Consider the following 23702-nt stretch of genomic DNA (forward strand, 5'->3'; position numbering starts at 1 on the left):
AGCCTAAATCGCGGCGGGAGCGTCGCTTGAGACTTCTCTCCGCGCATCTCTCCAGGTCGACGTCCTCCCCTCGGTCTCCTTCAGCGTCCGGCTTAAGGTTCGGCCGTAGTTGTTGTCCTCGCCCTTCTCCGATGTCACGTGAGCATCGCTCCCCGGTGGGTAAGTGTTGCAGTTTGTCCCCGGAGGTTGGTTTCCGTCCTTCTGAGGACTTGGACTCTCAGCGGGTGATGCGCCCGGCTTGTCCTCCTATCCACTGTTTCCCGGTGTTGGGGCGTCGAGAGTCCAAATGGAGACATGTGGCAGCTTTGCAGGCCTTGCTGTTGTGTTACCCGCCTTGGGCTTCGGCGGACCCCTCGCCTTGCGCTAGGGCCCTCCGCGGTGCCGCCAGTGGCTCCGGCCCTGGGCCGACTGGTTCGGATCCAGACTTGGAGGGTGTGGTGTTGTTGGGGTGCGGCTCCTTGTGGGCACCTCCTTCGGGCCACCGCGTCTCTGCCTCGACGCAAACTCCTGTGGGAGGTCGCCGGGGCTCGGGCCGCATCCCCGAGCCCCTCTCAGTCCTTTGACAAGGTGGTCCTGTCTAAGGCCGAGATGATGCCGCTACGGCGCTGGCAGCAACTGGACCGTGCAGAGCCACAGGGGTCGGTGTACCCTCTTCGTTCCGCTCAGATGCCGGGTGAGGATCCCTCGTCCCTCTCCGAGCCCCTCTCGTCCCTTCCCATGGGCGGCTGCTTCGACGGAGGTTGAATCGTCCCTGTTACCGCCTCATGGGTTGCCGAGCGATCTACGCCTCATTTTGGGCAGCGGCTGGTGGAGGGCTTCGTGCCACTTCCCAGGCCAGTGTCGTTCCCCCACACAGGTGGCTACCTCGGCGGGAGTTGGGTCGGATCGACTCCAGCTCCACTCTGGTCCCCTCTCCGGTGTGGGGTGACTTGGAGGAACCTTGTCCGACGACCTCGGAGGGCGCCGACAACCTGCCTCAGGCAGCGGACGCTACGGCTCCGCTCAGGGATCGTACCGAGGATTTGTCTTCGGACGCTCCATATTGGTGTCCTCCTCCCTGGAGATTGGTCGCCATGTGGTGTCTTTTTTACTGGCAGAACAAGTAAATGCTTAAAAAGTTCTTCTTTTGATTGAATTCTGTGAAAAGAACACTGGCACACAGTTCCCCCCCCCCCAAAAAACAGAACAACCTTGATATTTGCAAATCAGCTTGTGGGCACTACTAGTTGATACGCTGTCAGCCGCTTAATAAGCGTCAATTTAAATAAATCCTGAAGAGTTGGAATTCCCCTTTGAATTCTACAATCATCATTTAACTAGGGCGACGTGAATTGGTTGTGTATCTCCAGTGACTTATCCATGAGTTATTACGAAATTAATCATCCCTCTGGTTACTGAACCTTCATATATTATAACCCCTGACGAAGTTCCTGTGGCACTGGGGAACGAAACGTGTTGGCTGTGTGCCGGTGTTCTTTTCAAAGAATTCAATAAAAAAAACTTTCGAGGCATTTATTTCTCCTGACTTCTTTGTAGTGCACTGTGAGAAGTTGGCCTGATATGTAGTGCTCACTGCTCTAGTGATCACTATGTATCATTCCAAACGACCCTTATTGATGATTGGTTGTAAGTCAACCATAGACCAGCTATCCTAGTAGCATGGACAAGAGCAGTCTTTAGGCTAGACTCTAGAGGGCGTGTTAAGCCAGCTGTTATACCATCACATATACCCCTTGAATACCAAGTGAAAGGACACCAAACAAGCTGTTATGAAAATAAAAGTATATTTATTTAGAACACAACAGCCCTGGACTCTTTATGAGGACAGGGCGCTAAGCACAATACAAAGCTCTTAGGAAAATACGCAAAGTTGCACAATTTACACAAATGCCCGAGGGGCACGAAAAACCATATACTCTAAAAGTGGAATGCGAAATTACTAGCAGGTAAGTACTACGCTAATAGGCTTTGGGATCGCTAGGACTTGACTACTGAACCTTCAGATTACTAACAGGAGGCCTAGGGAGATCGGGTGCAGAGTGTGCACTCTCACGCGGGATGCGGGACAAAGTCTGGATGCTAGATTTCGTTAAGTTAGTGTTATTGGACGAATCCGACTAGGTAGAGCTGAAACGAAAAAGGATCTGGAGCCTTGGATAGCAAAGCTATGCTGGAGCACCGAAATGCTGAGTTTACCTAGCCCAGGAGCTGCGGATGCATAGGTCTGGAAAGACGTCGGGAATCCTCGTTGCAGTCTATGGAGCCTGAAAGAAGTAGTTGCTGGCAGGCGACCAGTGAAGAGATTCAGAGGGATCCAAGCCTGGATCGAAGATGGAAGACACCTGTAAGCAGAGGGGACCAAGTTCTGAATCACTAGCCAGTGATTAGATGGGCACCAGGATGGCACCGGATGGAGTCACCTCGACCAGGTGAGTGGGCCACGCTGGGCTCTGCAGTCTCATGGACCAGGAGGCGTTGTCGGCGACCAGGATGGAGGTGCGAGCTGTCCCACAATGGTATCTGCTGTCGACGTCGCTGGACCCACGATTGGGGCAACAAGTCTTGGCAAATGCAAGCCCACGGGGTGGACTCAAAATGGCGTCTGGAGTGGACCAGGAGGGTCCGGGGTGCTCCTCTTTTGGAGGGGAGCAAGAGCCAGTCTGGAGCAACCAGACCAGCGGTGTTGATGTCGTTGTTCGTCGTCGGGAAGGCCACAAGCCAGCGGGCTAGTAGCCAGACAACGCGGTGAGCAGCAAAGAGCAGAAGGGCCCCACGCAGATCTCGTGGAGGCTGGGAGGCTGAACTTCGGTGCTGGAGCTGCTCAGGGTTGGGGCTTCTCACACCCCAAAGCACTCACTCGAGGATCCCTCGGCGGTCGTGCTGGGCAAGCGTCGTGCAGTCTTGAAGATGGCCGGTCCCTCGAAGTCTCGTCGCACCCACGGGTCTCAGCTGAGCTGACGATGTGGGTAGAGGTCAGAGGTGCCAGGGAAGCCGTTTCTCGTCGAGCTGGGCAGTCTTGATCCGGAGGAGAGACTTACAGCAAACCGCGATGCTTGGATGGTGCCTGCGGATGCAGGGTGACTACTCCTTAGTCACAAGGGAGAAATCTTGAGAAGAAGTCGAGAGTTCCTTTCGTAGAAAGTAGTTTCAGGATTCAAAGATGATCTAATTTGGAAGGGGGCCCGCTCCTATCTTTATACTAGGAAAAGGGGCTGGCACGCGACTAGGTCCTGCCCATGGGTGGGACCAGGAAGGGGGATGGTTACACCCCTCTCCCATGCCGGACTTTCCCCAGCTCATGGGCTGGTGTGCCCCTGGAACTGGTTCTAGCCGGCAGATGCATACTGAGCACCGGGGTGCCACTTGCAGTCACCTTCCTCTAAAGCCCTGCCTACCCAGGATACACAAAACCCTGTCTGGGATGGTGCTAGCACCTCCCAAGGCAGGAAACCCTTTGTCTAAACCTCCCTCGCTGGAAGGACTCCCAGCAGCAGGAGGTCAGACTTGTGTCTGTGGTGGCAGCATCCATTTTGTGATGCTGAGGCTCGAGTTAACTTTAGCCGGGGTTCACAGTTACCTACATGTCGTGTCCCTCTAGAAGGGTGGAATGCTAACCCCGTCGCCAGAGTTGGCGTGGGGTTAGTATTCCAATTCGTATGACACCTTACTCGACATGTTTTGATAAAGCGATACCAGAGTTGGCATATAACCGCGAGGATTATAATGCACTTAAGAGTATATGGTGTGCGTTATCATGGAACAGCTATTAGGACTTGGTTCTGCAAGCTGCAAACGGGCTCAGCTCATGCCAGAGCACCATCTCACACGATTCCAAGCACTCTGCCTTCAGGATTGTCAAGGCCTGCCATAGGAGTGACTGATAGGAATCTGTGTGTCCATTTTAGGGTTAGATATTGGTATACTATATCTAAAGCAAGGGGTGATTATACCACCTTACCCCAGCTGTCGTGCAGCCAATTGTGTCAGATTTAGATGGCCAGCCAGGGGTGGCATAATACATGCTGCAGCCCCTGGTAGGCCCTGGGTACACCTATGCCCTGAGTTACAGGGTCTGATAAGGTGGCCCAGTACCAATTGGTAAATGCACCTAAGGTACACATGTCAATTTAGTGAGAGAACAGCAAGGCTGTGAGTCTGATTAGCAGGCCCACAGCCAGAGAAGTCGTGAAGCAAAAAGCAAAAATCTGGGGTGATCATAGGATTGCAGACCCTACTCTCCTACATGACCCTCCCACCCCCCCCCCCCCCCCCCAAACTTTGGGACAATAAACTAACCTTGACCAGGTGAGTCTTCTTGCTCTAAGTGGAAATACCTGGAGAGCCCATCTGCATTGCCATTATCAGTGCCAGGTCTATGCTCCACTGTAAAATCCATCCCCTGTAGGGAAATGGACCACCTAAGCAGTTTGGGGTTTTCACCCTTCATCTGATTTAGCCACAAGAGGGGCCTATGGTCGGTCTGAATCTTGAAATGAGTGCCAAACAAGTATGGCCTCAGTTTCTTCAGGGCCCAAACCACAGCAAAGGCCTCCTCTCAATAGCTGACCAATTTTTCTTCTGGGGGTCAGCCTTCTGCTTATAAAAGCAATGGGCTGGTCATGACCATCAAAATTCAGCTGAGATAGAACAGCTCCCACACCCAACTCAGAAGCATCTGTTTGGACAATGAATGGTTTGGAGTAGTCTGGACTCTTTAGGATAGGTGCTGTGCACATGGCCTGCTTTAGGTCATCGAATGCTTTTTGACAGCCTGCTGTCCACTGAACTTTCTTTGGCATCTTTTTACTTGTCAGTTCATTAAGTGGAGTCACAATTGATCCATAATTTCTGACAAATTTCCTGTAATAGCCAGTCAGGCCCAAGAAAGCTCGAACCTGAGTCTGGGTGGTTGGAGGAGCCCAATCCCTGATGGATTGTATCTTGCTCTCCAGTGGCTGAACCTGGCCTCCACCTACAAGGTGGCCCAAGTATACAACCTGTGTCTGCCCTATCTGGCACTTTGTGGCCTTGATAGTGAGACCTGCTGCTTGCAGTGCCTCTAACACTTTCCTCAGGTGGACCAGGTGATCCTCCCAGGTGGAACTAAAGACAGCTATATCATCAAGATATGCTGCACAGAAGTCATCCAGCCCAGTCAGAACTTGATTCACCAGCCTTTGGAAGGTGGCAGGTGCATTTTTCAGAACAAAGGGCATTACCACAAATTGATAATGTCCACCAGGGGTTGAAAATCCTGTCTTGGTCTTGGCATCCTCAGCTAACCTGATTTGCCAATACCCAGCTGTCAGGTCACCGTTTTTTAGCTCACTGCACCATCCCAGCTCAGAATCTGGCTACATGCAAAATAGTCTGTTCCTGTCCCAGTGCATGATGGGAACAGGGCAAACCAAACTACCAAGCCAATTCTTATACTGGGAAGGAAACAAGCTCTGTTCATCACCACCCCCATTTCTAAATCGTTTTTGGCCACTATAGGTGTGGCAGGGTATACTCAGACATGAGTCCCTTTCTCACTGCACCATCAGTATTCAAGCAAGCCGGGCCGACGACGGCTGAAATGCCAGAAACCGGTCCCCGGTAGCTTGTCTCCTTTCTGGTGAAGAATTGGCTTGGTAGTTTAGTCTGCCCTGTTCCCATGATGCACTGGGCCAGAGACAGACTGATTTGCATATAGCCAGGTTCTGAACTGGGATGGTGCAGTGAGATAAATAACGGTGATGGATCAAGCCCTGATCCTTGGACTGGGTAAGAGTGGTCTGCTTAATTCAGACACTCTGTTCATCACCACCCCCATTTCTGAATCCTTTTTCGTGTGGAGGCTTTTTTCCAGCATGTCTAAGAAGTGATCTGGTTTCAAATCGTGCAGTGTCTGTAAGCGCACCATGTCGGTGACGGACCCACACCCGGTTTGCCTCTGGTGCCTGGAGCACGACCACGACTCAGTTGTGCTCAGACTGCCAGGTCATCGCTCCAAAAGGTTTAAGTAAGCGGTCCCTAAAGTTGCTTGCAGCCTGGCGCACAGCAACCACATCTAGGTCTCGTCCAGGGTGCGGGTCGAGAGGAAGGTCTCAGCACTGCTCCAGGAGTCCTAATTCTTCATCCTCCTACTGGAAGATGTCAAGTAGGTCAGAGGTAAGAAGCATAAAACACATACAAAGTCATCCTCTGCGTTCTAGGCCTCGTTCTGCTGAACCTGGGTTGGCTCCACGCTTCCCCACCTCTCCTGGAGCTGGAATGACCCCCCCCAGCTTAATGAATTTTATGATGACACATGCCTCATATTTGGGTGGTCTGACCTTACCAGCGTGCCTTCGAGCCCCTTAAGGTCAGAGGGGGCTCCATTTGAGTTCCACGCCGGCGGCTTCGATTCCGGCACTGATGTTCCTCCATAGATTCGGGGTTGGATCTGGTACTGCGCCAGTCGTTCTATTGCGACCCTCCCTGATGCCAGTGCTCCTGGTGTCCCCTGGCGGTTCAGGTACCGCGGCGACCGACGCCGATAGCGGTGCCAACAGGACATTATGTAATTTCCTGAGCCCTATTCTGAAGGGCTAGGAGTGGAAGATGATTGGGAGGGGTCGCAGGACCCTTTTGGAAGTCCAGCCTTATCATGAGATTGACTGGTGTAAGGAGTTGTGTGAATCCAATGGACTGGACTCTTCTCAAGATACTGGCATGGGCATGCTTTCTCCTATTGTGGCTACCGAGGAGGTAGCTTCATTTGCTATGGTGGTATGAAAGTCTGCTGAGGTCCTGGACCTTCAGCTTCCTTTGGGGATGGTCAAGGCCAATGTTTTCAGAGGTCTTGCAGGCAGGTTTCTCCTTTCCTGAACCATTGCTCCCTTTCAATGAGGCCCTTACAGATGTCCTACTGGGTACCCGGTCCACACCCAGCACAGGGGCTCCTGTGAATAGGATAATCGCCTCCCAAGCTTACTCGCCACCCCCCATACCCCAGAGAGATTGGTGGTCCAAGCCTCTGCCTCCTGTGGCACGTTCCCTTCCACACCCCTGGACAGGAAATCCAAGAGGCTAGAAAGTTGGGCCGCCTTACATTTCCTTTGATGAACACTGCATGCTTATTGGGACATTATTTCCACTCCCTGTTGAACAAGTGCTGCCACAGTCTGAGAAGGCCTGGATATTCTCTCCCAAGATGTATCAGACAGGAGAGATGCACCAAAGTTCGATATCCGTTGTGGTCTCAACATGACCAACTCACGCGGAAGGCCTGTTTCATCGCCGGCAGCTGTTTAACACCACATCTGGTTGAGGACTTACTTTTCGGGAATGTCCAGGCCTCTCGTATATGAAGAGCAATGTGTATAGCATACTACTGCTCTCATGTACGCAGTGATTAGATGATTGCTGTGGTTTTTAGTAACCAATCAAAATGTTATTTATGTTAATTTGTGGGGGGGGTTTTAATAGGAAAGCCAATATTTGAAAGAAACACGTTAGTGATAGATTCCTTACCTTAGAATATCCCCAGGCGTCAGACTGGATCCGAAAAGTTTTCGTCAGCAGTACCCCTGCACGTCGGTAGGTGGAGTCGTGTGGCTCTGCATTTGGCATCGCGGGCGCTACTTAGACGCCGCCAAAGCGCGCTGACGTCAGTTATTTCTTTTTCCGCGCTGGGAAGAGCAGGTACCCGTTGTGAGAAGTTGGCCTGATATGTAGTGCTCACTATTCTAGTGATCACTGTGTATCATTCCAAACGACCCTTATTGATGATTGGTTGTAAGTCAACCTTTATAGACCAGCTATCCTAGTAGCATGGACAAGAGCAGCCTTTAGGCTAAACTCTAGAGGGCGTGTTAAGCCAGCTGTTATACCATCACATATACCAATTGAACACCAAGTGAAAGGACACCACACAAGTTGTTATGAAAATAAAAGTATATTTATTTAGAACACAACAGCCCTGGACTCTTAGCGCCAAGATGCTCCTTTCGGAGCGAATGTCTGCGCTTTATAAATACCCATAAATATCAAAATATCAAATATCTTTATGAGGACTGGGCGCTAAGCACAATACAAAGCTCTTAAAGAAATACTGAAAGTCGCACAATTTACACAAATGCCAGAGGGGCACGGAAAACCATATACTACAAAAGTGGAATGCGAAATTACTAGCAGGTAAGTACTACTCTCAAAGACTTTAGAAACGCTAGGCCTACAATGCTGAACCCTTGGATTAGAAGCAGGAGGCCTAGGGACGTCGTGTGCAGAGTGGAAACTCTCACGCGCAATGCGGGACAAAGTCTATGGTTTCTAGAAATTACAAAGTGTTCTCGGGCGAACCCGACTAGGTAGGTCAAAAACGAAAGTGGATCTAGACACTTGAAGAGTTGGTCTACGCTGGAGCACCGTGGTACTAGGTTTACCTAGCCCAGGGGCTGCGGCTGCATAGGGTTCAAGTGTCGTCGGGTTTCTTCGTTGACTAACCAGGAGCCTGGAGTGGAAGTTGCTGGCAGGCGACCAGTGAAGATGTTCCGGGCCGATCCAAGGACTGGATCAGCTGAAGAGGGTACCTGTAAGCAGAGGGGACCAAGTTCTGAATCACTAGCCAGTGATTAGATGGGCACCAGGATGGCACCGGATGAAGTCACCTCGACCAGGTGAGTGGGCGACGCTGGGCTCTTCAGTCTCTCGGACCAGGAGGCGTTGTCGGCGACCAGGATGGAGGTGCGAGCTGTCCCACGAAGGTATCTGCTGTCGGCGATGCTGGACCCAGTATTGGGGCAACAACTCTTGGCAAATGCAAGCCCACGCGGTGGACTCAAAATGGCGTCTGGAATGGACCAGGAGGGTCCGGGGTGCTCCGCTGTTGGAGGGGAGCAAGGGCCAGTCTGGAGCAACCAGACCAGCGATGGAAGTGTCGTCCGTCGTCAAGAGGGCTACAAGCCAGCAGGCAAGTGGCCGGACAACGCGGTGAGCAGCAAAGAGCAGAAGGGCCCCACGCAGATCTCGTGGATGCTGGGGGGCTGGACTTCGGTGCTGGAGCTGCTCAGGGTTAGGGCTTCTCAAACCCCAAAGCACTCACTCGAGGATCCCTCGGCGCTCGTGCTGGATAAGCGTAGTGCAGTTCTGAAGATTGCCAGTCCCTCGAGGTCTCGTCACACCCACGGATCTCAGCTGGGCTGATGATGTAGGTAGAGGTCAGAGGTGCCAGGGAAGCCGTGTCTCGTCGTGCTGGTCGGTTCTGGAGGAAGGACGTGCAGCAAACCACAGTGTTCTTAGTTGGTGCCCGCAGATGCAGGGTGACTACTCCTTAGTCACAAGGGAGAAATCTTAGGAAGAAGTCTTGAGTTCCTTTCGTAGAAAGTAGTTTCAGGATTCAAAGATGATCTAATTTGGAAGGGTCCCCGCTCCCACCTTTATTCTAAAGAAAGGGGCTGGTACTGGACTAGGTCCTGCCCATGGGTGGGACCAGGAAGGGGGGTGGTTACACCCCTCTCCCATGCCGGACTTTCCCCAGCTCAGGGGCTGGTGTGCCTCTGGAACTGGTTCAAACTGGCAGATGCACAGTGAGCACCGGGGTGCCACTTGCAGTCACCTTCCTATTCAGCCCTGCCTACCTAGGATACACAAAACCCTGTCTGGGATGGTGCTAGCACCACCCCTGACAGGAAAACCTTTGTTCATGCTCCCCTCGCTGGAAGGACTCCCAGCTGCAGGGGTCAGACTTGTGTCTGTGGTGGCAGCATCCATTTTGTGATGCTGAGGCTCGAGTTAACTTAAACCGGGGTTCACAGTTACATACATGTTGTGTCCCTCTAGAAGAGTGGAATGCTAACCCAGTCGCCAGAATTGGCGAGGGGTTAGTATTCCAATTCGTATGACACCTTACTCGACATGTTTTGATAAAGCGATACCAAAGATAGCAAATAACCGCGAGGATTATAATGCACTTAAGAGTATATGGTACGCGTTATCATAGAACAGCTATTAGGACTTGGTTCCGCAAGCTGCAGTCGGGCTCAGCTCATGCCAGAGCACCATCTCACATGATTCCAAGCACTCTGCCTTCAGGATTGTTAAGGCCTGCCATAGGAGTGACTGATAGGAATACATGTGTCCATTTTAGGGTTAGATATAGGTATACTATATCTACAGCAAAGGGGGATTACACCACTTTACCTCAGCTGTCGTGCAGCCAGTTGTGTCAGATTTAGATGGCCAGCCAGGGGTGGCATAATACATGCTGCAGCCCCTGGTAGGCCCTGGGTACACCTATGCCCTGAGTTACAGGGTCTGATAAGGTGGCCCAGTACCAATTGGTAAATGCACTTAAGGTACACGTGTCAATTTAGTGAGAGAACAGCAAGGCTGTGGGTCTGATTAGCAGGCCCATAGCCAGAGAAGTCGTAAGCCAGTGAAGCAAAAAGTAAAAATCTGGGGTGATCATAGGATTGCAGACCCTACTCTCCTACACAGGGTCAGACTGATTTGCTTATGGTCATGTCTTTACTGGGGTGGCAGAGTAGGCTAAAGAACTGTGATGGATTAAACCCAGATCTGTTGACTGGGTGTGAGTGTTTGATTGGTTCAGATGCTCCGTCCATCACCACCCCCTTTTGTACCGCTTTGTTCGCCATAAGTTGGCAGGGTATGCTCAGACGCGAGTCCCTTTGCTATCTTTGCCACTGGATTCAAGCAAGCCGGGCTGAAGACGGCTGGAATGCCAGAAACCGGTCCTCGGAAGCTTGTTTCCGGTCCAGGGAAGACATGGCTTGGCAGTTCAGGCTGGACTGTTCCCATGCGGCACAGGGTCAGACTGATTTGCTTATAGCCATGTCTGAACTGGGGTGGCAGAGTGGGCTAAAGAACGGTGATGGATTAAACCCAGATCTGTTGACTGGGTGTGAGTGTTTGATTGGTTCAGATGCTCCGCCCATCACCACCCCCTTTTGTACCGCTTCTGTCGCAGCAGCAGGGGACAGTCCAACACCTCTTTGCGTAGAGATTGAGCGGCAGCAGTTGATTCCTTTCGACTTGCCTCCAAGTTTGTGATGTCATTCTGGCAGCCAGGCATCCCTCCACTTAAGTGGTATACACCTGCAGATGGAACAAATTTGTGGCATAGTGCACATCAAAGGCTATGGATCCCCTTTCTGCCCCTTTTCAGAGATCCTGCTGTTTCTCTTCGGCCCAGCAGGGCTCTGCTCTGGGCACTATCGAGGGCTATCTTTCTGCTATTTCGGCCTTTCTCAGGCTCCCTGATCAGCCCTCTCTTTTCAAGTCCCTGGTTGTAAATAGATTTCTAAAAGGCATTACACACCTTTTTCCTCCTATTCCTTTTGTGATGCCACAGTGGGATTTGAATCTGGTTCTTACATACTTAATGTGCGCTCCATTTGAGCCTCTCCACAACTGTCCTCTTCGTCTCTTGACCTTGAAGACTGCCTTCCTGGTGGCCATCACCACCACTAGGCGAGTGAGTGAGCTCCAGGCTTTTTCTTGTAAGCCTCCCTTTCTATCGGTCCATCCGGACAAGGTTGTGCTCAGGTCCCGTTCTTCCTTTCTGCCAAAAGTTGTTACTGCCTTTCACATTGGGCAGTCCATTACCTTGCCCACCTTCTTCCGCCTCTTTCTAGAGAGGCTCCACCGTCTGACCCAAAACATGCGCTTTCATTCTATCTCAACCGCACACAGCAGTTCCTGGTGGATGACCAACTCTTTGTTGGCTACGTTGGCACGTAGAAAAGTTGGGCAGTGCACAAGAGGACTATCTCCCGTTGGGTTGTCTTGTGCATCAAAGCCTGCTACTCTTTGGCTAAAATGGAGCCTCCGGTGGGGATGTGTGATCATTCCACTAGAGCAGCTGCAGCCACTATTGCACTGGGACGTGGCATCCCCCTGCTAGACATTTGTCAGGGAGCCACGTGGGCTTCATTTCACACGTTTACAAAATATTACTGCCTTGACAGCCAACGCTGGAGAGACTGCTTTTTAGCCTGTTCTGTTCTCCTAGACTTTCTGGTGTGATCTTGGTTCGCAGACCCACCACCATGGTTGGTATTGCTGGGGTATCGATTCTAAGCTAAGGAATCTATCACTAATGTGTTTCTTTCAGATGCACAAGTTACTTACCTTCGGTAAGAATATCTCTGTAAGAAACATTAGTTAGTGATAGATTCTTTACCGCTCCACCCATCCTGCCCGTTCCGAGAACTGATTTCTAGGGATAAGGTTATCCCTTTCAGGGCCCTAGTTTTCAATGCACTAGTGGACAGTATCTTGCATGGCTCTGAGTTCCTGGTGCGGAAAGTTCTGTACTGAACTGACATCAGCATGCTTGGGTGGCGTCTAAGTAGCGCCTGCAAGTCATCCCAGCGACGCCGACGGCGGACGCGGAGCAGCACGGCGCCACCTACCGAAGCGAATGGTACTGCTTGTGAGAAGTTGGCCTAGTATATGATGTTCACTATTCTAGTGAACACCTTGCACCAGTCCAAACAACCCTTATGGTGATGGTTGTAAAGTCAACCTTATAGACCAGCTATCCTAGAGGTAGCGTGGACAGAACAGTCTTAGGCTAGAAGACTCTTGAGGGCGTGTAAAGCCAGCTGTTCTACTATATGTAACCCCTTGAATATCAAATGAAAGGACACCACACAGGATATATATAACATATATATGTATTTATTTACTAACACACTCCTCTGAACTCTTTATGAGATCAGAGGCAAAAGCACATAAGTTACACTTAGAAATACTTTAAATAGCACAATTTACAGTTAGGCCCTAGGGGCACGTAAAACCATATACTAAGAGAACCACGACTTGGGAAAGGAGAAGGCCTAGGGAATCGCTGGGGCTACACTGTCTGACCCCTAAGTTAGGAGTAGGAGGCCCACAGGCGGCGCGTGCAGTGTCAGGGCACTCACGCGAGAGTCAATAGAAAGTCAATGTGAACTTAGAAGGTAAGTAAATTGAGATTTAGGACACTTCCGGTCTATCTAGTAGGATACAACTAAAAACCTAGACACTTGGGTAGTCAATACCCGTGAGAGCACCTAAGTACTCACGTTACCTCACCCACAGGAAGCGGGTGCATAGGTGTGAAGATGTGTCTGGTTTCGCCGTTGAAGACTATGGAGCCTGTGAAGAAAGATGCTGGAGGCGACCAGGAGGAAGATGTCCGGGTGGATCGGAGTTGAAGAAGACCTGAAAGCAGAGGGGACAGAGTGTAGGTCACTAGCCAGTGACCGGGTGGAACCAGGGAGGAACCAGGACATCGACGAGGAGCAATCGGGTGCTGAGGTGAAGCTTGTAGTTGCAGCCACGCGGACCAGGAGGCGTTGAGGACGACCAGGTGTTGGAGAAGAGCTGACCCACGAAGGTTCTCGCAGATGGAGGGGTCGGCTTCAAGATCGGAGCCAACAAGCCTAAGCAAAGGCAACCCACGCAGGATACACAGAGCTTCTGGTGCAGACCAGGAGGGTCTGAGGTACTTCACCTTTTCAGGAAAGCAAGGGCCAGTCTGGAGCAACCAGACCAGCGATGGATTTTCAAAAAGGATCGTCGCCAGGGGCTACTATCCAACGAGCCAGCAACCGGACAACGCGTCGAGCAGGACACAAGCAGAAGGGCCCCACGCAGATCTCGTAGAGTGTGGGGGGCTGGTCTTCGGTGCGGGTGGAGCTCGATGTCGGGGTGTCTCAGTCCCCAGTGCACAGCTTCGAGGAGACCTCAGGAGCTGCGCTGTTAGCAGGTTGAAGACTTTGCAAGTTACCTGCTTCCACGGGTCCCAACGCCTTCCATGGGGCTCAGCTGTGCTGGAGTCGTGCAGTGGGGTCAGAGGGATCCGGGAGTCGAGGTCTTCTCAGGCTCTGTGCTCTGGTTCCGGCAGGAACGGGGACAAAGCAAGCAGTCGAGTATCTGGACGGTGCCTTGTTGCCCAGGGTGGTCACTCCTCGGTCACAAGGGAGATTTCTACAGTCTTCAGTTGAATGTCAAAGGGTCCAGAATTTAGTCTTCAGTTCGATTCCAGGATTAATCTAATCTCCTGGGTCAGCTCCTACTTTTATACAACTAAAGGTGGAGAAGTGTGGCTCACTGGTTATAGCAGGCAGACCCTGAAGCAGAGGTCAGACCCGGGATCAGGGTTCAATTCCCGACGCGGCAGGGTCTTGAGCTCAAATGTCCATGGACTCGATAATTCTCGCTTCGGTGCCTGACCTAATCATGGGTTCACACTCTGCAACTCTGGGCATTAAGCTTGCTTAATCTCCACAACGGCCACCCCGCGGCGGGATGCCTGGCTTTCACCTTGGGGATGCCCTGTAGGGGCTATCTCACAGGGAAAAGCCAGGACGGGTTCCCTAGGCAAGCGCGGAGATACCCCTTCGGGGGTCGATTCAGGCGCTATATAAGAAACATAATAATAAAAGGGGGCTGGTTTGGTCACTAGGTCCCTCCTATGGGTGGGACCAGGAAGGGGGGTGGTTACACCCCCTTTCCTTTGTGCAGTTTCGCACCAGAGCTGGGGCTGGAGTGCCCCAGCAACCAGTTTGAACTGTGGTATGCATGGAGCACCTAGAGTGCTCCAGACAGTGTCTGATTCTATTCAGCCCTCCCTGTCCCAATACACATACTCCTGTCTGGGGTGTCCAAACCTCCGTGACTGGAAGGACTCCCAGAAGCTGGAGGTCAGACTTGTGTCTGTGGCAGCAGCATCCATTTTGTGATGCTGGGGCTCTGGTTAACTTTAACCGGGATAGTCAGAACTAACATGTCTTCTCCCTCTAAAAGGGTGGAATGCTACCCCCGTCGCCAGAATTTGCGAGGGGGTAGTATTCCGAAGTGTATGACACCTTACACGACATGTTTTGATAAAGCCAAACCAAAGTTAGCATTGACCGCGAGGGTTATAATGCACTTAAGAATATAAGGTATGGCAATATCACAGAACAGCTAGAAGGACATGGTTCCGAAAGCTGCAGACCGGCTCAGCTCATGATAGAGCACCATCTCACACATAACCAAGCACTCTGCCTTCAGGATTGTTAAGGCCTGCCATGGGAGTGACTTATAGGTTACTATGTGTTTATATGCAGGTAGGTATAGGAATACTACACCTAAGCAAGGGGTGGTTACACGACCTTGCCCCAGCTGAGTGATCAGCCAGTTGTGTCTATTTGAGTGGCCAGCCAGGGGTGGCATAATACATGCTGCAGCCCCTGGTAGGCCTTGGTTACACCTATGCCCTGATTACCTACGGTACACTTCTACAGGGGCTGATAAGGTGAACCAATTCTCAATTGTGGATGTACCTAGAGTACATGGTAATTTTAGAGAGTGCATCTGGGCTGTGGGTCTGATTAGCAGGCCTACAGCCACCTCTAAGTCGAAAACCAGTGAAGCAAAAGCAAAAAGTGGGGGTGACCATAGGAAGCAGACCCTACTCTCCTACACAGCTGATGAAAACTTTCCGGATCCAGTCTGATGCCTGGGGATATTCTAAGGTAAGGAATCTATCACTAACTAATGTTTCTTACAGATATATTGTTACCGAAGGTAAGCAACTTGTGCGTTAAGACCTAGAACTGTATGGGTTATTGCTTTCACTTGACCATAATTGTCTGAAACTGTTGTCCCTCCGCTTTGCAGGTGATGTTGCCAAGTTTGGCCGGGGTGATTCTGCTTCTCCAGCACCTGCTACCACACTCGCTCAGCCTCAGCAGAATCAGACACAAGCCCATCATGCTGCACAGCAACCATTCCTCAATCCTGGCCTGCCTCCTGGCTACAGCTATCCTGGATTATCTTACTATGCCAGTATGCCTGGAGTACCTAGCGCGTTTCCATATGGGCCCACTGTATTTGTGAGTAATGGAAGTTCTTTAAGACCCTATTTTGCTTCTAATCTCCCAGATATGCTTCTGCCTCTTGATTTACAGATTATTATGTTGGTTATGGGTGTTTTTTTTGTGATGGAAACTTCAAACCACACATTCCTCACCTTCAGAATATTCCTAGGTGTGGCAGACTGGATCCAGAGATCTTTTTTCTTTTTTTTATGCTTCCTGTGCGCTGGTAGGTAGTGCCATATGGCTCCACGGCGAGCTTATACCACCCAGAAGCACATTTACGCGCCTCCCCTGAACAAAGATGTCAGTTCTTTTCTTTCCGCACCCTTTGACACCTTTGTTCAAAAAACAGTTTCTTAGGTAAGAGGTCTCTGCACAAATTGCAGGTTCAAGCAATGCTATTGCTACAGTAAACACGTTTGTTATGAACTCTTATATCGCATGCCTTTGACGCTTGGGCTCCAGTCACGACTCAGTCAATCATGCTGTCCTGTTACCGCTCTTAGTCTTCCTGTATATAGAAAATGTGCAATAAGTCCACGAAAGTAAAGCAGGATTTGTCCACTTCCTGCCATTTGAAGTCCAGTGAGAAGTTGTAAGGGTGTCACTGGAAGGGTCAGGTGCCTGTCTCCAAGACAGCCCCTGTGTGGTCCCAGCACACTTGAATTCCCTGAGCCGTCGCCTGCTCTGTAGTTGATAATGGACTTCAAGGAGGCTGACTATTGCCCACACCATCTTTCGCTATAGTGTTTCTAAGGCACAGCAGGTAGTTATACAGCCCAGACCTTCAGCATCTGCTTCTCCCTGGATGCCTCCACTATTAAAAGATAGAGGGCTTCTTTCGCTCCAGTTCCCTTGCGGTCCAGGTCATACCTAATGTCTCTCACAATACTGATTATGAGGAAGCAGAATATCTACTCCCTCATTAAACTGACAAAGGTCTTTGTTTAGACTGGGGAAATGCTTGTAGCCTAGATGCCTCACCAGAGACGCAGCTGAACTCAGCTGGGCCCACTATTGGAAGAAAACACCTTTTTTGTCGTAGTGGTGCCAGACCTCTAAAACCAATTTATTGACTGAAATCCTTCAACCCAGGCAAACGTCATCTGAGACACTATTACCTCTTAGCAAGGCCGTTACTAACACACATGAGCTAAACCATGTTCAGCTCCTCCGGTCAGCTGACCTACAGCTAGATGATACAGACCAACCCCTAGTGACCTTGACTGTAACGTTGAAAGCATTGTGGTGTAAGCCTCCACAAGTAAAGTCAACCCAATTGCTTTTCCTTCTAACCTCCTAGGTAAGAAGTCGAAACATAATAACGCCATTGTAAATAAAAAAATTTGCTAAGCTATCCTGTCTTAATGCATTTTTAATGTGATGTGTCTCATTTGAACACATTGACAGAAATGATCCAAGACTGGCAGCATGCAGCAAAGATGTGATGCATGCAGGCCTGGAAACCAACGACTCCATTGGCTGTGCGTTTGAGACCAAGTGTGTGCTTAGAAGACACACCTAGATGTGATCAGTGAGCAAACCAGCATGGAAATCTATCCTCCAACTCTCCCTTCTCCTGCACAGCAGCTCCCAAACTGCTTTGAATAGTCATCCCAGCCCCACCACCTGTTAGTACGAGGTAGGATATATTTCCTCGGCTGGATATCCCGTAAGACCAATGGTGCTTACAAAGTGTTCAAAAGGGCTATGCCTAGCTCTTTATTGCCTCTCCACCTTTTTATTCACCTACCTCTCCCACACACTTTTGGGGTGACCATGCTGATATTGTGATGCAATAACTCAATCCCATGCTTGCCAAAGATGCGAGTTTGTGGGTGCCACATTTGCAGAGTGATGAGGGGCGCTATTCACAGTGTTTGTGTGTGCCTTAATGAACTTGGGTACTGGATGGTGTCCCTGAATTCTAATTTGCATTTACCCATTCTGCAGTCCAGTAGACTTTACCTGTTGTTCATGGTAGAGTCAGAACATTTCCAGTCCGCAATACTGCTCTTCAGCCTTATCTTTACTCGGGTGTTCCAAAAAATTATATTGATCACAGGTCATATTAAAAAATCTGGGACACATGTATGCCTGTCCCCTGGCAACTGGCTAATAAAGGAGTGCTCACCTCAGTCAGTCACAGATCACCTCCGGTCAAAATCTGAGCCCTTGATCTCCTTTGGGTTTCAGTCAACGAGCAGACGTTTCACCTGAGCCCTCCGAAGATTCAGTTCATAAAGGTCATCATGGACACAGTAGTGCTCAAGGCCTTTCCTCTGCCGCTATTAGTCTGGTATATCTGAAAGAAACACGTTAGTTAGATTCCTTACCTTAGACTATCCCCAGGCGTCAGACTAGATCTGGAAAGTTTTCGTCAGCAGTACCACTGCGGGTCGGTAGGCGTCGTCTGCAGCTCCGGGGTCCGTCGAAGGCGGCGTGATAGCCGGGATGACGTCGTCGGAGTACTTAGACGCCGCCCTCGCGCGCGGACGTCAGTTCTTCTGTGTTCGAGGCATGTGGGCTGCTGAATTCATATCTGTGCATAGTCCGCCACCTAGTGTTGGGTCCGGATGATTGCACATTGTTGTCCTGGAAGAGTCTTCGAAGTATCACGAGATAGGTGGCTCCTCCCCTGGACTACAGTGCGCATGGGCATCGCCTCCATCCCCAGATTGTTTTTTTCCGCCATAGGGTTCGGATGTGTTTTCGGTTCCCTCCTTCGGAACCGATAGTTGTTCGATTTCACTTGAGACCAAAAGGTCTGTAGGCTGGGCGTCGGTATTGTTGCGTTCGGGTTCTCTTACTGACTCTCAGCTCCTATCTCCTACTGCCCTTCCACGTGCTTCGACGCGGACGGGCCTACACTACCGCATTTGCGATGGAGCGGACTCCATTCAAGAAGTGTCCGCTATGTCACTCGAAATATTCGCACCTCGACGTGCACCCTGTGTGCAACACATGCTTGTCACCGGATCACCGTGAAGACACCTGCATGGCGTGTTCAAAGTTTAGGAGTAAGAAAACTTTGAGGATTCGCCGGGCTAATCGACTCCAGGCACAGTTGTCGGCTTCGGCACCCCCACCTGATGACATCGTTCAGGAATCGATCGAGGAGGAGGCCGACGTGCAAGAGTCGGACTCTGGCCCCGCGTCCGAGGAAGAGGCCTACGACGCGGACGAGGAGGCCTGCGACGAAGTCTCCGGTGAGGTAGGGGACGACGAACTGATTTGTGCCGCGATGGGAGATAGCTCGGAGGAAGAGCATCCCCAAACGGACTCCGGGGTTTCCCCCCGTTCTACGGCCCAGGTCGAGGGATCGCCTTCGGGCCTTACCCGAGATCTTACTATAAGTCCTACGTCCCCGCCTCCGGGCCCGGTCACGGACATTTCTGGCAAGAAAACGAAAGTGAAGGCAACCGGTTCCGCACCCTCAGATGCGAAAACGAAACCGAAACTGGCGTTGGTGAAGAAGGTTCTGGAGGCGTCAACTTCCACGAAACCCAAAATGGCCGACTCGAAGAGCCACGCCAAGATGGCCGACCACAAGAGCCGCGCAAAAATGGCCGACCCGAAGTCTTCTGGGTCGGCACCGAAGGTGAAGACTTCCGACGCGGCTGCGTCGGCGCCGAGAGGTGTTGCGGACCCGAAGACGGCTTCGAAGAAGCGTCACGCTGACGGTGCGACAGGCCAGGGGGCGTCGGCACCGAAGAAGAGGCCTGACGACGACCGGGCTCTCGGAGGCGAAGAGTCGCTCGAGACGGTTCAGCCCTCGGCATCCCTTACTAAGAAGGTGGGAGAATCCTTGAAGCGGATCCGACAGTCCACTGTGGTTCCCAGCCAGGACACTGTCGTGCCCAGGCCCACGCCGAAGCCTGCCAAGGAACAACCGCCCATCCGTTTTACCCTTCCTCCCAAGTCGGCGCCGAAGGCCTTCGCGCCTACGCAGAGCGGACATTCTCAGGAAGTATTGACGCCGAAGGCTGCCTTGGTGGTATCGAAGCTTCGGCTCCAACCCCTCGCGGTGGAGGAACGTCGAGAGGTGACGATCGACGCCAACACCGGAAAATTGTCGCTCCTCAAACGGAAGATTACGTCGGAGCCGCCATTGGAACCTTTTAGGATTCCACTTAAGAGCAAAAAGTACTCTGCGGACTCTTCGGCTCTGATGGAACCTCTGTCTCCACAAGCCATGGAACGCTCGCCGGCCCATTCCCCAGTGCCTGACGTGGACGAGGAGAATGACGAGTACAACTATCCTGCGTACTCGGATCCGGACGAGGAGCAGGTGCCCTGGACGGCAGGAGGCGACACAGACGACCTGCAGTCAGGTCAGGACACTCATCTTTTCGCCACGAAGACGTCCCCGACGGAGGACTCGGCGGCGTTTAATGCATTAATAGAGAGAGCTGCAGCGAACCATGACGTCGAACTGCACTCAGACCCGGTGGATGCGGACTTCTTGGTCGACACCTTCTCGGTAGCCGAAAAGCAGGTCAAGACGCTACCTATGCTCAAAGGGGTGCTGAAGCATGCACAGGAGGTATTCAAGGAGCCCACCCGGGCGCGGGTGGTCAATCCTCGCATCGACAGGAAGTATAAGGCGGCGCCCACGGATCCCACGTATATTAAGGGACATTTGCCATTGGACTCCCTGGTGGTGTCCAACGCTCGGAAGAGGGCGAATTCGCAGTCTACTGGTGATGCTCCTCCCCCAGACAAAGAGTCGAAGATCTTTGAGGCATCAGGCAAACGCATTGCTGCACAGGCAGCAAACATCTGGAGGATCTCTAACACTCAAGCCCTGCTTGCCCGTTATGATAGGGCCCATTATGACACGTTAGAGGCCATCCTACAACATTTGCCTGACCAATACAAGGAGGCGGGGGAGATGCTCATTCAGGAGGGTAAACTCATTACTAATGCATCCATTAAATGTGCCCTAGATGTAGCAGACACTGCCTCCAGGGCTATCAATACAAGCGTATTACTCAGACGCCATGCCTGGCTTCGAATTTCTGGGTTCAAGCCCGACATACAAACCACATTACTGGGTCAGGCGGTGAATCCTGACCATCTGTTCGGCCCTGAGGTGGATGCCTCCCTAGAAAAAATGAAGAAAGATACCGAAACTGCCAAGTCTATGGGGGCTTTACAAAGTCAGCAGTTTCGGGGTGGTTCTTTTCGCCGCTCCAATTCAAGAGGCACCTCAAGAGGCCAGGCACCCCAGACCACGCAGTACTACAAGGGTAACACCCAGTCCTCGTATAACAACAACAAGGGCAGGGGTGGCTACAGAGGCAATAACATCAAGGGCAGAGGACGTGGAAACAACGCCTCCAGGTCCACCGCCTCCAACAAGCAGTGACGTCTTGTCACTTCCCCCCGATCACACAACACCTGTCGGGGGGAGACTACAGCAGTTCCTGCCGGCGTGGAGGTCCATCACCACGGACAGGTGGGTGAGGTCTCTTATCCAGTACGGGTACTGTCTAGAACTTACGTCCAATCCACCGGACATACCACCAAGAGGCCGTGCTATGTCCGGCGAGCACTTGACCTTGTTGCAGCAAGAAGTACTAATCATGCTGCAAAAAGGGGCGATAGAGCTCGTTCCATTGCAAGAACGGGGAACAGGGGTTTACTCCCTGTATTTTCTAATCCCCAAAAAGGACGGATCACTCAGGCCGATCCTGGACCTCAGGCCCCTGAATTGGTACATCAACTCAGAGCACTTCCATATGCTCACATTGCAGCAGGTGCTTCCCCTGCTTCAACAGGGGGACTTCCTAGCAACGCTGGATCTGAAGGATGCATATTTCCATATTCCCCTGCATCCTTCACACAGGAAGTATCTCAGATTCAAGATCTTAGACCAGCATTACCAGTTCAGAGTCCTGCCGTTCGGGGTCACCACGGCACCGAGAGTTTTCACCAAATGCCTAGCGACTGTAGCAGCGCATCTCCGTCGCCAGCACGTCCATGTCTTCCCATACCTAGACGACTGGCTTATTCAGGCAAAGACGGAACAGCAGTGCGTAGACCACGTGTCACGCACCATTCACCTCCTGCACGATCTGGGATTCTCTCTGAACTACCCAAAGTCCCATCTCCAGCCCGCCCACGTGCGACAGTATCTGGGCGCGACGATCGATACTCTGGCGGCCACTGCGCAGCCGAGTTCAGTGAGAATCGCCGGTATCCAGGCGCTGATCCAACGATTCAGACCCCAGACCTCGCTTCCAGCGAGGGTGTTCATGCAGTTGATAGGCATGATGGCCTCCTGCATCTCCATTGTCCCGCACGCGAGACTACATATGCGTCCGCTTCAGGAGTGCCTGGCACGTCAGTGGACTCAGGCTCATGGGCAACTGACAGACCTAGTGTTGGTGAGCGGTCGGGCGTACAACTCTCTGCATTGGTGGAACCCACAAAACCTTTGCAAGGGCCGACCATTCCAAGAGCCTGTCCCACAGATCATCCTGACAACGGACGCCTCTCTCCAGGGATGGGGAGCGCATGTACTCCATTACACGGTGCAGGGACTATGGACACTTCAGCAGAGGAAGATGCACATCAACGTGTTGGAACTGATGGCAATCTTCATGGCCTTAAAGGCGTTCAAAGTACATCTGTGCAACAAGGTCGTGTTGATCCGGACGGACAACATGACGGCCATGTACTACATCCAGAAGCAAGGGGGGACACACTCTCCACAGCTGTCTCATCTGGCTCAGAGCATGTGGAAGTGGGCCATTCAGAGGAACATCTTCCTCATGGCAGAACATCTCCCAGGCAAGGACAACCAGATGGCGGATCTGCTCAGCAGGCACAGCCATCAGATGCACGAGTGGGAGTTACATCCATCAGTACTCCAACCGTACTTCCAAAGGTGGGGTCATCCAGAGATAGACCTGTTCGCCACAAAGGAGAACGCAAAATGCCAAAGCTTTGCCGCCAGGTTCCCACACCCCCAATCACAGGGCAATGCGATGTGGATGAACTGGTCAGGCAGATTTGCGTACGCTTTTCCCCCAGCGCCTCTGATACCGCTGGTGGCACGCAAGCTCAGGCAACACTCGATGACGCTCATCCTGGTTGCTCCAACGTGGGCTCGCCAACCATGGTACACCACGTTTCTGGAACTCTCCGTGGTACCGCATCAACGGCTTCATCTCACTCCCAGCCTTTTGACGCAGAGCCATGGCGACATTCAGCACCCAGATCCGCAACAGCTCAACCTGGCGATCTGGCTCCTGAGGTCCTAGAGTTCGGCTATCTCAATCTTCCTCCCGACTGCATGGACATCATTCGGGAGGCGAGAAAGCCCACTACTAGAGCTTGCTATGCGGCTAAATGGAAGAGGTTTGTCGTCTACTGCGTGGAGCACAGCATTGACCCGCTAGACGCTTCCATTCACAACATCATATGCTACCTCTTTCACCTGTATCGGTGTAATCTAGCGTACTCTTCCATCCGCATTCACCTGTCGGCTATGGCAGCATACCTCCAAAATAGACAGCACCTGTCACTCTTTAAGGTCCCTGCTATCAAGGCTTTTCTGGAAGGGCTCAAAAGAGTCATTCCACCAAGGACTCCACCAGCTCCAGAATGGAACCTCAATGTGGTTCTTACAAGGCTGATGGGTCCTCCCTTTGAGCCACTACACTCTTGCGAGCTGCAGTTTTTGACCTGGAAGGTGGCGTTCTTGGTAGCAATCACATCGCTACGGAGGGTGAGCGAGCTGCAGGCGCTCACCATCCAAGAACCTTTCTTCCAGGTACATGCCAACAGGGTGGTGCTCCGCACTAACCCTAAGTTCTTACCCAAAGTGGTCTCGCAGTTTCACATAAACCAAAC

At 51.7% G+C, this 23702-nt stretch overlaps 1 protein-coding gene across 4 annotated transcripts in view; it reads left to right on the forward strand.

The window, feature by feature from the left end:
- The window catches only part of UBAP2 (ubiquitin associated protein 2), a 1436418-nt gene that overhangs the window by 1180846 nt on the left and 231870 nt on the right, over positions 1–23702 (forward strand). For all 4 annotated transcript variants that reach the window (XM_086960301.1, XM_086960303.1, XM_086960302.1 and 1 more), the window contains exon 23: positions 15640–15854. In XM_086960301.1, the coding sequence (XP_086816427.1) occupies positions 15640–15854 (215 nt within the window). The remainder of the gene's footprint in view (positions 1–15639; positions 15855–23702) is intronic.

The sequence above is a fragment of the Lissotriton vulgaris genome, chromosome 3_1, assembly GCF_964263255.1.
Source record: "Lissotriton vulgaris chromosome 3_1, aLisVul1.2, whole genome shotgun sequence".
Lineage (NCBI taxonomy): Eukaryota > Metazoa > Chordata > Amphibia > Caudata > Salamandridae > Lissotriton > Lissotriton vulgaris.